At 36.7% G+C, this 17,371-nt stretch overlaps 1 protein-coding gene across 1 annotated transcript in view; it reads right to left on the reverse strand.

The window, feature by feature from the left end:
- The window catches only part of PRKN (parkin RBR E3 ubiquitin protein ligase), a 491,539-nt gene that overhangs the window by 446,515 nt on the left and 27,653 nt on the right, over nucleotides 1-17,371 (reverse strand). The window contains exon 3 of the mRNA XM_031049876.2: nucleotides 15,981-16,099. Coding sequence (XP_030905736.2) covers nucleotides 15,981-16,099 — 119 coding nt within the window. The remainder of the gene's footprint in view (nucleotides 1-15,980; nucleotides 16,100-17,371) is intronic.

Raw genomic sequence — 17,371 nt, forward strand, 5'->3', positions numbered from 1 at the left:
GAGAAGAGAGGGCATTTAATTTTTATTTGCACCTATCAACAGCTTTACTTCTTGTAATTCCAAATTTCCTATTGTCTCTTTGCTTACACACCTTGCCTCTAGGTAAAGACATCAAATACAGAAACTCTGCTTCTGAGGTAAGTGCCTCAGTTCCTAACAAGGGAGGAAATTGGGTTTTACTACTGAGGAACCAAGGACCAGCTCCTTCCTTTCCTGATGAAGATGGGTGAAAAGCCTAAGCTTAAGGACTGAGCCACATCCTCTAACTCTATTTCCCCTGAATCTGTAAATCTCCTTGGTCTCCATCTCTCAGAGATAATGTAGTTAAATTCAATAAAGTGCATTTAATTAATTGATTAACTTTTAATTGAGACTCTAATCAGGAAAGAACTGCCTGCTTATCCTTAGTAACAGGATGCTGAAGATCCTACTCTATTTTTCGTAAAAAATAGGCTTTATTCCTATAAGCAGGCCTTTAGATGTAAGAATACAGACCTTTAAAAGGGCTATGTTAGGTACTGGTAGAAGTTCAGACAGAGCAAGCGGTAGCTCAACAGCAGTTACAAACATATCAGAGGAGTTGGCTTGCCAGTACTGAGTACCTGACCTGCTTCTGTGGTCCAGGTTAGCAAGTTTAAAGGCCACACTGGTATATCTACCCTACATTGCCGTCTTCAGTGAAGAAGTGTACGGAGCCTGGTTAAGATTTCTTTCCCTCATCCCACAACTGATTTCAATATTTGAGTTTGATTTTCTCTCCCCATGTATGCTTATTGTATCCTTATAAAGACATCCAGAGTATAAAACATTTTCTTCTCCTTCTGAAAGAAAAATATTGTGCAAATGTAAAGACTAGGTAACTTATCAAGAATTTCACTACTATCTCACAGAGAAAGAAAAAAGAGTTTTCTTAAATAAATAAATAGACTCTCTCCTTAAATCCCTAAATCACAAATACAGGAAATACAAGTTCCTGATGGGCTGAAGAGCAGAACCGGTAATACAGAAGGAACAGAAGTAACTTTGGGATTATGGTACCTTATCTGTTGAGGGAAACCATATATTCTGAAAGTCATACGCTTGGTCCTGGGGCTGGGGGGTGGAGGGCAGGGGGTAGATAGATAACAGATATACTTCACTGTGGCTTTTACAGCATGCTTTGAAAGTGCTTTACAGCTGACCCTTCAGTACCAAGGTTGAAGAAAATGCTGGCATGCATCACAGGGGTTAGGAACTCAGTGATAACCACCAAACTGGGACAAAGTTCTACTCTGTTCTATAATACATGAGGACCATCTCACTGGAAAACAACAGGCAAGAAAATAAAAATCCAAGCAGGCAGGTGGCAACAGGAATCTAAATCTAGGAATTTTACTATTTTTGTAAATTTCTTGGCATAGTTAATGCTAGATTTGCTTTTCTCAGGTGAAACATTTTCAATCCCATCCTTGTTACTGGCACCTGGACTGAAAAAATTGTGTAGCAAACAGGACAATTTAACCAATGGGGTCTGCTCTTTAACTGTTCCATGTAAGTTTCTCTGATAAAGCAGTCACAGAAGCAGTTGTCTCTACTTCGTGGCTTTGTTATGGTGCTGAGTAACTGCTGCAGCAAATTTTCTAAACCCTATTACAAAGATACAAAATCATGGTGAAAAGATTCTAACACAATGCAAAGGCAGGAAAGGGTTCCTTCACCAAAAATAGTTTCAAAAGGCCATGAAGAGGAGTGTAAAACTTTTGAACATTAAATTTTCATGAAGGATTAATCTTTCTGTCCATTTTATGTGTGAGGGTGAGGTATAACATCACTCAAGTCAATTTATTACAGATCTAAAAGTTTTACTGTAACGTAAAATAGATATAAGTGATGGAGAATAAGGCCCTCTTTCTTTCACCAGCTTTCAAACTCTATATATACCTTCTATTAAATTAATAAAGGCGAGAATGAATGTGTTACTCTCATATTTTTTACAGTACATATTTAACAAACCATGAAGAAATACTGTATATTTATGTATACTTCAAAAGAGCCTATGCACAGTAATAGTGATTTTCATACCATGAACAGACATAATCTGTTAAAATATAGAACAATGTACTTGTTTATTATACAACATCCCTGTAAACAGGTTGTAAGTCTCTCCATATCAGTGTTCCCAATATCACACAATGAGATTGGCGCCTGAGGAGATCCTTAACCAGTGGGACTTCCTGCAGACTGAAGTTGCACTGCATGGATCTTATTACATGATTTTACACTATACTAAAATTAGACTGTAACTGCAAAATACCACAGCTGAACCTAAGTAAAGTGCTCTTTTAAATCTGGTTTGCGTATCTGTTGATATTTGTCCAAAAGACACCATCCCGACATGATTCTCTCCAAATACTCCAAAGCTGAAATTTTATTCTGATGTAGACATGGTGACAGTGGAGGCAGATCAAAAGACCTCTTTCTTCTTTCATGATCCCTATGTGAAAGGGATTTTACAGGCACACTAAATCAAATCTTCCCCCACCTCTCTCAAAAAGTCCTCATGTGTGTCTGCATTATCCTTTCTCTCTTGAGTCTTGTTTGCAGAGTAAGAGTAGGAGCATAGCCAAGAAGTTGCTACAGTCCTATCCTTTTTCATTTCATATGGAGACTGATTACCAAGAAATTAATCAGAATTTTAACAGCACAGCTGAGGTTGACATGAGGTTGTACTGGATCACAAAATAACCTTTTTCCACCTGTGTGCTTCAAATTTCTGCACAAATATGAGACACCTTGTTAGTAGGTGTGTTGCATTCTGCTGAGTTTCAGTTGTGTATGGAGTACAGCTATGAAAGTACTGGAACTAGGTAGAAAAATCCTTGTAATTCCATCTTAAATTTAGGGGGCATACTGATTTCATTCCATATATTTCAGGAACAAAGACAGTAATCAATACAAATACCAAGAGATAGATTCCACAAAATAACAAAGCCCCTTAAAACATATTCAAAATTGTATAACAGCAAGGATTAATAAAATACTTTGCCTTTTGCACTTTATTCTACTGCATTTTGTTTTCAGGAGGAGAACTAGGGTTTTTCTATCATTGCACTAATCATATATGGTCAAATGGAGAACACAGTGGCTAAGTGGTAGACTTCCAGCCTCAACAATTTGCATTTGAAAAGGAGCAAATCCATATGTTTTATTCCTTCTCTTTCTCCCCCGTACCTCCCCTTTTGTTTTTTTGCCATGCCCTGTACCAGTTCATAGAATCATAGAATCGAATCATCGAATCATAGAATCATAGAATAGTTAGGGTTGGAAAGGGCCTTAAGATCATCTAGTTCCAACACCCCTGCCATGGGCAGGGACACCTCACACTAAACCATGTCACCCAAGGCTTCATCCAACCTGGCCTTGAACACCGCCAGGGATGGAGCATTCACAACCTCCCTGGGCAACCCATTCCAGTACCTCACCACCCTAACAGTAAAGAATTTCTTCCTTGCTACAAAACTTGTCTTTTTTGCATAAGACAAAGCATTTGGGGGAGCACTTTGTACACTGAGACAGATTAAATTCCTGACAGTACAGGAAGCTTAGGGTCTACTTATTAAAAAGAACCTGTCTCAGATGTTAATCTACTAGCTTCACCAGCAGTTTTTTGGATTTATGCACACTATATAATTGGAGAATGTTTATGTATAATTAAAGTACATACAGACAGGTAAGTCTAATATAAATGGATTTTCTAAGTGGGACGCATCTATATACAGTAAACTAGTGACAAGAATGTCGCAATCTATACAGGTCTAGTTTCTGAAATTGCTTGCTACACATTGCTGAGACCCATTAAAAGTCAGCATCAGTGGCACGAAGATTGGTGATCTTTTCTTTATCATTAACCTCTGTGTCACTTAAAATACTGACAAAGACCAGGTTCTGGACCAGCTGTTTTCACTGATCAGGTAAAATCTTCTTTTCTTCAGTTGAAAGAGTAATAAATACAGAATCTACTGTTTTATACTTGTTAGTCACTTTATGCATAGATGATTCACGCGATGTACAGAAAATCCTTGCTGAGAAGTAAAAATACCAGGCAAGAGGTGAAGCTGTTCATGCAATATGCTCTAACAAATGAAGTGCATCACTCCTAACATGCTTGATCACATCCAGGTTTAAAAGTTTGGCGTAATTAGTACTTTGGAGAAGAATCTTTAAAAAGCAGGGAGCAGAGAGTACTCCATTACATTTATTCTCATTAGTATATCATTTATGGATCTCACATAACCTTATTACTGCAAAAGGAATAAAATCAAGGGCTGATTTGGCTCACTAGCTACAGTAGCCCTTCTTTTTTCAGAGAAGCCCCCAATTCAATTTCTTGCTGGAATGGATTTTTCGCAAATAAGGATAATCCTTCATTTAGTGTTTACACACTTGGTTACCTCTTAGCATTCTTCCCTGTCATATCAGGTTTTAAAATTTTATTTAAAATTGGCAGAATTCATTTATGCATTATCTGGTTTTACTGTAGTTATGGACGAGCTGGCATTCAACAAATTTAGCATTAGGAAAGAATAGTCATGATTTTATCAGAATATAACGGGACTCATACCCAATTTTACCTTCATTTTCTTGTGACGTGTTACTGTTCATGCAGAAAGAGAGCCAGGCAGCAAGAAATGAGTAGCTGTACTGGCAAAAAGTAAACCATTTATTATTTACTCTTCCACCTCCTCCCTCCCTTCTTACTGAAGACAGACACACTCAGGCCCCCTAATTCATTTTATCAGAAAATACATAGCAAAAATGGAATTATTGCTAATGACGTGACACCCCTGATGTATACAGGAAGATTCTGCTTACTGCACATTCTTAAGATTCAATTATATCAGTTATATTTTAAATAAGAAAGCTATGAAATGTCAATTATCTTTAATGGAATTACAAATTAAGATATCCGACAAAGCCATAAAAGTGGAAGAGAAACTTAAGAGTCACACTGAAGGAAAAGTTTTCCAAGTACAAATATTTTAAATAAAACTACACAATTTGTAGAGTTAAAATTAGTTTGTAGGTTAGAAGAACCTTTTTCTAGGTATTGTTTCAATAAATGAAGCCTATGAATTTTAATTTCCTTTTTAAATTAGTGCTCTGACAAAGACAGCAATCTTAACCTTCAACACTGGGCTTGAATTTCAGGAAACAGCTTTTTACATTAGCAAAAATGCAGCAGTGAGGCAGAAGGGGACAGCAGAACCAAAGAGGTGACCTGCTGGCTCCTGTTTCTGATCACAGCCTAGAACCTGAACAGCCTCTTCCTGCATTCCTCTTAATTGGGTTAGCCACAGGGATAGGGTGAAACTAGGTCTAATGTACTATAACATCAGCTGAATAATTATGAATGCACATTAAGGAATTATTATCATGAGGTCAAGACCTGCAGGCAAATTAAGAGAAAAATAAAAAAAAAGCTCTCTTGTCACTGTTCAAAACTCCTGAGACTGAGGCAACACTTGTTATTTTTAAAATCCATCCTCAACAAGTAATGCTGTGCATTAACATCAAGAATTGATGGGATTTTCCAACATAGTTTTTTACCAAAAAAAAAATGTGTAGGGCTCCACATAATAAATAACTTACTTAAAATGTAAGCAAAAAGTGAGATTCTAGAGGATAAATTATAACTGCTGCACAGTCGAAGCACATTTTCACATATGAGTTGGTATTTTCAGGTTTACTTGGGTTTCTTTTTAAGGATTTTTATTAGTACACAAAAGTACAGAGCACTTACATATCCAATCCTATTAGCCCAGAATAAAACCAACCCTCAACCTGTCATCTTACAATTGACTGAACTGGTTTATATCCTATAAGGCAGGAGATATATAAACTGTTCCTTCTGGTGGCACCTGACTGCACTGGTTTAAATCTATTTTGCTTCTCACCAGAAATACTGTCATGCTTCAGGCAGAGGTTTAATCTGGTGACTTGATGTCGACAGAAAGCTCTATGAGGCTCAAGACTCATGCAAGTAAACAGACAGTCTTTCAGTTTGGTGATTGCTTTGACAAAATGGTGTGAAATTATTCCTAACTGCATTTAGAAGGAGCTTGGAAGTTTTGGATTTGAGCTAAAGTAGATATATTTACAGATCCAGAAGGGATTGAAAATTATTCTCCCACCCTTCAGCACCGTAAAAAACACCAGGCAAAGTTTGCATTAAGCACATTCTTGAGCATTTGCCAGAGCTTGTTAGTTGAGAAGAAAGAAAGCGATCAGACATGAAAGGAATTGAAAGCTTCCCCTAACTTCAGGGAAATTATTATTTATATTTTTTCATCAGAATTTTTTTTTTAAAGCTAGCAAATCAAAATATAAAAAGAGTATTAACACCCTGAACAAAAGTGTTGTTCAGGTGAAGACACTGCAAAATTGTACATCCTCTTAGCTGCACAGGTGGTAGTGGGTGAGCAGGAAGCCAAACCGCAGCCCAACATAGTTCAGCGAAAATTTCTTGATATTCTGAGAACGTGCCCTACCATCTATGACATCTCTATTGGTATCAGACAAATAACACTAGCCTGTGTTAGTTTTTGTTTTTTTTTTCAAAATTATGGACATTATTCTTGGCAATGCTCCTGGGTAAGGATGGGACAGCAGCATTTTCAGCTGGCAGGTTATGTGCATAGCTAGATGGAAGAAAGTTATTTACAGGATCCTGAGCCATTGGCAGAAAAGCAGTGCTTCAGCACACTGATCATATTTGGTGTTCTCTGAAGTCCAGAGGAGTCCTGCTCAAGCAGGTCGTATTCTTCTTGTTCTGTGGGCCCCACAGGTGAACACAGTACTGCAGGTAAATTCTCACAAGAGTGGAGTAGAGAGGAAGAATCACCTCCCTCAAGCTGCTGGACACACTCTTTTTGATGCAGCCCAGCAAACATCTGGCTTTCTGGGCTGCAAACACACACTGCTTGGTCATATTGAGCTTTTCATCAACCAACACTCCCACATCCTTCTCCTCTGGGCTGCTCTCAATCCATTCTCTGTCAGCCTGTATGTGTACTTGGGATTGCCCTGACCCAGGTGTAGGTCCTTGCACTTGACATTGTTCAACTTCATGAGATTTGTGTTGGCCCACCATTCAATCATGTCAGTATCCCTCTGGATGACATCCCTTCCCTCCAGCATGTCTACTGCACTACACACCTTGGTGTCACTGTCAAATTTGCTGAGATTTCCATCATATATTACACTAACAAAGCTCTGAGGAACAGTTTAATGAGTTTGTCCTTAATACCTTTAGATCACAACCGTATCCAACCAAGTCTAAACAATGTAACTTAAAATAAGCTGGTTTTTTGGGTATAGAAGTCTGAGTTTTTATTTATATTAGATTATAGTAACCTAAACCTTTTTTTATTAATTTAGTCCAAACCTAAGAAAAAAAACCATAACTTCAGACATGAGGCAAAAATGTACAGATTTGGAGGGGTTTATTCCAAATGATGTAAGAACCTGTTTATAAGTTTGTAGAGCTAAACTGTTACTTTAATATGTTTTTAATTAGTCATCTTAGTTGTCAAGAATATTAAAATACTATAATTAATAATAAAATATAAATTACATCATCTTCTTAACAGAGATTAAGCTACACATTTGAGAAAGTGGTCTGGTATTTGCTACTTCTGGTACTACAATACCTTAGGTAAATATAGTTATTTTTTTCCTCCTGAGCCAGCTGGTGCATCGGATGTTCAAGCACTTTAAAATCTGGCAAAAAAAATCCTGAGCATTTAGAATTGTTTAATATTCATCATTATGAAAAAAGTTGAAATAATGTATTGTGAGCATGATCTCTCTGTATTACCAGCTACCCAAGGAATAGTACTGGGAAGACAGAAGTTGGGCTGTACTTTAATAAAGAAAGCAAATTAGGAGAGTTACACACTGGGATATCTGAATTTCAGTGGCAGATGCCATATTAAAAAAACATCACTGACACAGTCCAAGATTCATTTGTACTATAATACATCCCAGTAACACATGCATAACACATCATGGTCTTACTGAGTAGAAAAAGGGATGAGTGAGAGAGATCTGAGAAGGGGGGACTGAGAAGGATTTACTTACAAATACAGCTTAAGATGTCAACAGAGTAGGTATCCCTTTAATGTTTAAAATGCCTATCAACAGCCATTGTAACCCCTTTCAACAGAAAAGGCAAAGACACTTCAGAGAGAGGGTGTTTCTTTGTGAGGGAGGAGTTACTGCATAGAGAGAACGCTCTTGTTACATCTTGGTAAGACAATGACAGCAGAGCTGCCAATAATCAATATGTCAGAAGATGTAACCTAAAGATATGCTATTTTTTAACTTCCCTAGCCAAAATAACTTTTGCTGTCATCCTGTCTGCACATACGCCAACAGAGGGAAAGAGTGGTCACTCTCTGGTTACATTTCTGCCCCCAAGAGCAGCCCAAACTAAAGCTGATTAAATTTTACTCATCACATCTGTTGGTACTTCCCCCCTCCCCCATTTCTTTTCTTTTTTTCCAGAAGGTATACATGTAAACAAAGATGTAAGAAATACAAATAGAAATAGCACAAGCCTCATAAAGGAATGAGACAGATAAAGTCCACACTCTCATCTATAGGTATACATAATCCTATGTCACCCTATGTTAAGTGCTCCAAATTCCTAAGAATTTCAGGAGCAGCAGGAGTTATGAAATACAGGATCTATTTATTGAAGGATCCCTGATCACAATTCAGAGAATATGCAATGTTACACAAAACCAATTCAAACATAACTAGTACTTTGGACAAAACAAGTGTTACTCTGAGCACGGTATTTTTTTACTAGTCCACGGCTCCTTTCAGAGGTGTCCACTGACAATACCAGAGGTAATGGGTATAAACTGAACCACAGAATCTGTTGCCTTGAATATGAGGAAAAACCTTTTTTACTGTGAGGGTAACTGGGTGCTAATGCAGGCTGCACAGAGGCTGTGGAGTCTCCATCCTCAGAGATATTCAAAAGCACATGGTCCTGGGCAATCAGCTCCAAATAGCCCTGCCTGACCAGGGAGGAGCTGGACCAGGTGACCTCCAGAGGTCCCTTTCAACCTTAACCAGTCTGTGAGTTTCTGCTTCTGTGATATCACTGCAACTGAGAGGATAAGATATACTGAACACCATCTGTATTTCTAGGCATATATCTATCTTCTCTGGCACAAAGGATTCATAAGACATTTGATTCAGAAACTAATGCAAAATTTCTCTGAAAGTAAACTTGGTAACTGTTTTACTTTTCATTTATGACTGTTGTCACCCAGGCTGGAGTAACTCACTTCAGGCTCTGCATTAAAGGCCAGTTTTATTTCACAGCATGACTTGAAGTGATACACAGCACTGAAGTAATTTTCATTCTTTCCAATAATTGGTAAATTTTTTTTACCAGCTTTTAAGACACTTTATAATGTGTAATCTCACTGAAAACACATACTGTAATACATATTATAAATGATGCACAGATAACTTGATGATTCTAATAGAATTAGAAGTTAAAATATACTTTTTTCCCCATTAAAGTGAATTAAAAACCTATGCCATTTTTCCAACACAGAGGCAAAACTGTTTCCTTTGCAAAGTTTATTCAGAATCAAAAAAATGCTGTTTTTGTCTTTTGGAATGGTTGGAATAATCTTCATAAATAAAGTATGTATTGATTTTCATTTACTGGATATACATAAATTAAACAATTGATGTCCAATGCAGTGAAATTTGTCTCAAGGGATATTAGAAAGCGAAATCAAAGAGGCAGCCAAAAGCTCGAATAAAATTATACCAAGTTTTCTGAATCCTCCCAACTGTTCTCTTCAGATGGAGCCTAGCACTTTGGAGGACTGCCTCAATGGCAGTGTCACTATGTAAGGCAAGTGCAAGAGTGAGGATGTCCTTTAAGGTGTCCAGTGTAAAGTGAGACTTGCAGCCAAAGAAAGAAGAGTAGAAGAAAGAATAAAATGGCCATAAAATAATGTTGCAGTTACCCAATATTGAGCTTTCTTATTCCTATAATTACTGCCACAGTATTTTAGAAAGGCCCTAGGAACATTTGTTGGAGCAGACTCTCCATGGTGTGGCAGGATTTTGCAGATTCTAACATATTACCAAACAAGACAGATTTTGAAGGTAGAAATGTAGGGTTTTGTTTGGGTTTTGGTTCTTTTTTTTTTCTTTTTTTCTCTTCTGATACTCGTATTACTAAAAGCAATGGAGACGCTGGCTGAGCAATGGCAGAATAAGATGTGTAGACCCCACAGGATTGTTCTTAGGAAAGCTCCACCAGAAATTCTGGATTCTGTGTCAGCTCAGGACTAAATTTATTTAATACTGATACCCTTCACCAGGTCACTGCAAGCAATAGGAGAATAAGGAAGAGTGGATGACAAACTCCTCATGAGGATAGCACCTGTGGAACTACAGCAGAAATATTATAAAAAATGGCCTCCTTGGTCAGGCCAATTAGTGTTACACTCTTCCATGATGGAAAAAATATCTATTTCTGGGACAGATTTTGTTACTGGAAACTGCTTAAACTATCTAATAGACATAACAGAGGTTTTGTTTCTACTTTACCATGGAACTGGATATGAACTACTAACACCACTAGGAGGCAAGACTTACTATCATACTACAGTCCTGCACTAGATCGCAGCAGTTCATATTCTGCAAGCCTTTCACTGTCAGATCTGGTCATGAGAGAAAGAAGTGCATAAAAAATACAGTTTCCTGTGTTATTCGGGTAGGGAAGGGATCAGAATATGTCTGATTTCTCTCTGGTATCCTGGCACACCTGGGCTTGGGCTACACAACAAAATAACTTATCTGCATCTTCAGATGTTCACTGACTCTCAAAAAACACTGTTTCAATGGAAAAAAAAAAAGGCTTATGATTATGTTGACTTAATATAACTAATGCAGAAGGATATCTTCAATCTGTTGACATCCTGGAAAAGAAGAGGTCCAAGAGCCATTTTTCTCTGCACTGGTCTTCTCAAAATGGCAGTAATACCAGTGCCCAGTGGTGATAGTTTAGATGTCAGAATTGAGACATTTTTCTTTATTTATGTAGAAAGAAGCATATACGTTAAATACATATAATTTCTTGCAAGTACTGCCTTTGTAGGCCTAGTGCAGGGAAATTAAGCTATTTTTGTACTGACAAACACATTAATTAGCCGTAACCCAACAATAAATGGTTGCTTCATATTTGTTAGTTTGACAAAGGAGCACATATTCCAGTGGTACCTTTCTTATGCACAGAACTCAAGAAAAGTATTTTAACACATAGAGTTTATGTGTTAGCTAAAATATATCAAAACTATTTTTATCCTCACAGCAAACATGGTATTTTAGAGAGACAAATAACTATGTCATCCAGTCTCAAAAATTCAATCACATTTTTAATATCTCCCCAGCTTTTTAATGAGATCACTCTTTATCACATTGCACTCCACTGGATGTTTATTTTACAGTTTAGCTTCAAATGCCAAATTGATTTTTTGTAACCTGCTTGCAATATTACCCCAGCAATGGTAAGCAGCAGTAGGGAGAAGCTGCCTCAGCAGCAAGGGCATCATAATTGCAGAGGGACCACTTGTCCCTTTCTCTTTTTCAGTCAGCCTTGATTGGATGCAGTGAGTAGTACTCCTTTCTTTCTCTGTCACCAAGGCAGGATACAACTAATTAATTCCAGAAAAAGTATGTGATCAGAAATGAGCAGTGGTGAGAGGTCATGCACTGTGGAATGGAGTTTCACAGTGATATATTAAAGAAAGAGAGCTCAGAAGTAAACTGCCTTTTTATTTTATATTGCTGAATATCTCTGCTAAGTTTATACTCATTAAAAAGAAACCACCCTACTTATATAACTCAATTAAAACAGGAAGTAAGAACTTGAAGAAAATTACTGTATTAAAAATCTTTCTTCTCCTATAAAATCTGAAAGTAGGAAAATTGAAATACTACACTACCATCTATTAGGAAGACCACTTAAACTACTTTGACCTGTTATTTGTCAGTCACTTGAAAGGCACTCAAAAGACTAGCAACTTTTCCCTTGCACAGCTGCAATGTACCATACAGCCCACACTGACTGACAAGGTACTTAAATGACAAGCTTTTCACAATGTCAGAGAAACAAAAACCAGTAAATGTCAATTTCTCTTTAGTTTTAAGATTAAAAGCCATAAATGAAAGCCATATCCCTAATATCACAAACACTGAAAGAGCAGTTCTGCCTCAGAGATGGTTTAACAAAACCCATGAACTCAAGAAGCTCCTCTGGAGCTCAGATGGCAGGGACAGCTACAGGACTGTCAGCACCAACTGCTGAATAAAATCCATATGTGCTGCAAATTCCAGAAACTAAGTCTTATATCTGCTGCAAGAAGTTAAATCAGATCTGAATATAGCTCCTCATGTCTAAGAAGAGCTGAAATAATGATGTGAGCTGTAAAGAACACTTGAAAACTATAGAAGGAGATGCACAAAACTCCTTTGGTCCTTGCAATAGAGGATATACTGAAAACTCAACCAGTACTACCAAGGACACAATGAAGATTTCAAGTAATGAATCTTGAGTCCCCCTCAGTACAAATGGCCCCACTTTAGTACCTGTGGCTGAGTATGGAGACCTAAAGTCTATTTTCTGCACTTCAATCCAGATTCTTACTCTGGCTGAATACCTGACAAATCAGTCAAATTTTACTGTCTTCTATACCAGGAGTATGTTACACTGAAAAGTGTGCTTTATGTGTATAGCTTGGTGTGTAACAGTTTGCAGAATCAGGCCTTTTATTTGCAGATATGCATTTTCATTATAGAGTAAACACTGTGAATGTTAACACTGCTATGGTTCAAAAAAAAAAGTATTGAAAATGTGATCTCTATAATCAGTATTTTTTTGTGGTTAAGTTTGTTTCTGGAAAAAGGAACATCTTAATCTTCTGAATCATGGTTTCTGAAACAAACTGCAGCCTTGCATATATATAAAGTAAATAATTTAAAAGCTTAAAAGCAACAACAAAACAAAAATAGCGTGAAACTAATGACTAACATTTTCAAACTCTTTGAACAAAGTTGCTGACAGGCTTGTTGGTGGTCTACAAAAGACTCCCACATCCCAGTCTTTCCATTCTTTCGTGCTTGATTAATTAGAGAAACTATGGAGAGGTGGTAATTTTGCAGTGATTGATGTTCTCTTATAATTAAATCAACCTGGTATATATCTCCCATAAAGCATTAGTTCATGAAATGTTCATAAAAAACAACCTAAGCGTCTACTGGAAAATTACAAATTAATTAAAATTACAAATTTAATATTTAGATGGATGTCTTTGGTAAAAATAAAAACACTGGGCTTTTTAACTTCACAGAAATGTAGTATCATAAATTTACTCTGAGCATCATATATTAAAATAATGCTATACAAATAGGCATGACAATTAAATAAGGTTTTAGCATAAGGCTGTTTAAATGAATAGGTAATAATTTAACATGTCAGTCAACACACCATGAAAAAAGAAAGCTCAGTTTAATCAGGTTGGTCATTTGTGGCTTAGGTAGGAAAAGGATTAGCATGTAAAGTAAGTTAAGGCTGTCCAAATCTTTGTGTGGGTTTTACACAGGTATTCACTTTCATCTCAATAAAAGAATTAGTGTAACCAGTGCTGGTTTACAAGGTGCTTTGCTGCTTATGGCACAAGAGAGCTTATCAAGAACACTGCTGTGTTGACATGTAAAGGTCGGGTACAGTTCACAGAGAACTGGGGAAAAATTAATGCAGAGAGGTCTCTACACCATTAGCAAAAAAATAAATAGGACTTAGTACATATTTCAAGCTTCCCTAGCTGGAAATATTTTCTGTCTCCTTGGAAGATGAACCAGAAAGTGAGAAGAAAACAGGTCACAAGGGCCAGGGATATGTCAAATCTGCATGCAATTTCATAACCACAGGACTGAAGTAGATGGTATGTGTTTATAAAACAAACTGACTGTTACATAGCACATTCGCAATAGTAAGTGTGCTCATATTGTAAATACTGCACTTTGGAAGACCTGAGGACTGCCAGCCCAAAGTGCTGGAATGGCACATCCACTGTCCTTAGTACTGTGCTTTACTTCAATTAAATAGGAAACAAAGAATAAAATATTTTCTTTGTTCTGGGGAGAAAGTAACAAGAACCTTTAGTAAAAATTATTTCTGTAGACAATCATTTAAAAACTAAACCAGACAAAAATCACCATCTGATAATCTCTAAAAGATATTTCCTTTTTCTCTTTTGTACTCTTATGCTGAAGTACTTTCTAAAATCTTCTGAAACCTGGGATTTTTTGAATCAATCTGCAAAATCATCAGTGATTCCACTACAAGTTTCCAGTTACTTTCTTTTCGCAGCTACTGTAAAATATGCTAATAGAAAAAAGTAAGTAGCTGTACTCTGCTCATTCAATAGAAATGAACAGCTTGTGTATATTCATTGTGTTATTGGCTCTGTGTTTGCCAAAAGTATGTAGACCCCCATACATTCCAGACAATAAGATACAAAAAGTGTATTTAGAATATGCCATACAGGAACTTTTTATAATAGAGTTTTATGATAAAGCTATGAGGGATTCTTGGAAGACAGTGAAGAGATTTGACTTTTGTATTAAGTCTCCAAAATGAAGAACATTATTGAGCAGATACTGCAAAAACTTCAAAGTTTAGAAATTTATTGAATCTACTTGATACAAGGAATATAATGATTACAAACCAAAAGACACAAGTTAGATAGTAATAATTTCCAAAAGTGAGCATGCTGTAGAAAGCCACTATCTAGCAAAAGACATATTTTGTGCTGTCAGTGCAACACATAAATTTCAAACTCACCTAATGATAACAGCAATGTCTTTCAGGAGCACTCACTGCTAGTATTCAAGCTGTATACAATGTCATCTGTAATTTTATCCATCCTGATTATAATACCATTGGAAATGTGCGTTAGTGGAAACTTCTCCTCTTCTACAGTTTATTTTTTCAGTGAGAATATAGGAGCTGTCTTTTTAAACCCTCACGTGCTATTACATGTAACGACACTGAAGCACTGAGCTACATCAAGGGCATGAAGCTGTAATTAACCACTGAAAACCACCTTGAAAAGACAAATTTAAACACTTAAACATGTGCCAAATTTGAAAGTCTACCCCCAACCTATAAGATGGTAAAGCTCAGTCTCCTACAAAACTTAAGCCTCTCACAAATCAAACCTGGTTGACAAACACTGATTTATGAGAGAGAAAGGACTCTCATTCCCCAGTAGTACAACCAGTGAACTTCAGCAACAGAGTGAAACATTTCTCCAAAACATAACACTACTGTATATTCAAGTCAAACAAAATTCTCCCATTCTAGAATGAAAACCAAACTTGACAGAACTAGTAACTTTCTGCCCCTGCACAATAACTTTCCCTTGACTTCATATGCAGCAGCTAGGCTGGAGAGATTAAAATTCCCAACTGCACAGCCACTTAATCCCTCCTTGTCTCATTCCGTAATATTCACAATCAAGATATGAACTGAGGTCTTTCTGTGGCCTTAACAACTGCTCCAAGCTTTTTTTTAAGCATCTCTAATTACAACTCTTTAACATACATGTATTTGCACACGTGGTACATATTACCAGGTTAATCATTATGTTCTTAAAATTTAAAGCTAAGAGTATTGGAGCTCTAGTCTGCAATTCGTTCCTTATGTGAGCTGCAAATAATGGAGATAAGTGAGTAAAATTTTCACGATCCTTTGAATTACTCTTCTGAGTTATGATGAGCAAGGAAAAAAATAGAAATGTATATGTACATAGCCGCATGTATGTAAATAGGTAACAATAGATGTATCATTTCCGTATACTCCAAAACCTTGAAACAAACAAACACACACAAAATCTTACCCTTGCCAATGTCAGTGTTCCTTGTTTACACTCACTGCAGCGGACCCTGAGTTTCCCAGGTTTCACAGATTGGCAGATACTCTTGCAAAAAACATAGAAGCTGTTGTAAGTAGACACACCTGTCAGGAAGGAAAAAAAAACAACAAAAAAATGAACTAAGATTTTGATATATACTGAAAATCAGCAACAAGCTGTTCTGAGACGTTTCTATTTGATTCGTAAGTGATAAGTAAAATTAGAAAAAGTCGACTAATTTTCAGGCCTGAAAACAGCTTTGTGATCATATCTTGCTGGTCTAGTTCTTAACACCTTCAGTAACTCCTGCTTCTTGATCAGTAGTTACGGGTTAACTACACTGTAACTCCTAGAAAATGCATCCTGTCTTGAGTTTGAGCTTATCACTGATGAGCACCAACAATAATCTTTGGCAAGTCATGTATGAGATTAATTATCTCAGCTCCCCATAATTTGCATCTTCCTTCTAGTCTAAATTTGTCTAGCTGCAAATTTTACTGAGTTCAAGTAGCATGAAAATTTCCTTTGACAAAGTTTAAGAGATCGGTTTGACTGTTATCACAGCAAGAAAACAAGTACTTAATTTAGGAAACTTAGTTTTATTAATGGAAGACTGGAAACCATTTCTTTATTCTTCCTGGCAGCCGTATAACCTAGCAAAGTTTGTAAACTGCTGCCAAGATATTAGGCCAACTAAATTCTCAAGGAAAATTAAATGAAACACATTCTGTTCTCTGAAACTACGGAACAGAAGATGATATGCAGAGAATTGTGTAAGCCTGGGGCAATGCTAATGAATTTAATTTCACATGCAATCCTGATCACTGCTTTGAGTAAATAATTTTTAGAATGGCTAGTGCCATTAGAAAACGACAGAGATTCTCTTCATGGTTTTAATCTAGACTAGACATTTCCGAGTTCAGAGATTCAAGTTTATTACCTGAACTTGACCTGAGACCAGAATAAAACTTTCAACAAATTTTACCCCATATCAAAAGAAATGGTTGTGGAGATTTGATACATGCAGATTGGTGAACTTCATAATCAACAGCATCCCTTTAGAGATCAAAGGTTTTTCACTGTCTTCTTCCCCATTCTCCTACTTCTCCCTATATTTATCAGCAACATACTTTTAGTGTATATTTGAATCCTAAGATGTTACCACAATAGATGTGGAATACTAGTTTAAAACATGACTGACTTGCTTTATTTTTACATGTTCTTCACATGATAAGGGTCCAACCCTGCGTTTTGTCACAGAAAATACCTATCAATTTCATGTTTCACCTCTTCATAGTTGTGCCAGAACAAATGTGCAACTAGTTTCCAAAACTCAACTTCAGAGAAACATCTCATCCAAAAAACTTTTTTTTCCT

The sequence above is a fragment of the Melopsittacus undulatus genome, chromosome 3, assembly GCF_012275295.1.
Source record: "Melopsittacus undulatus isolate bMelUnd1 chromosome 3, bMelUnd1.mat.Z, whole genome shotgun sequence".
In the NCBI taxonomy this organism is placed as follows: Eukaryota; Metazoa; Chordata; class Aves; order Psittaciformes; family Psittaculidae; genus Melopsittacus; species Melopsittacus undulatus.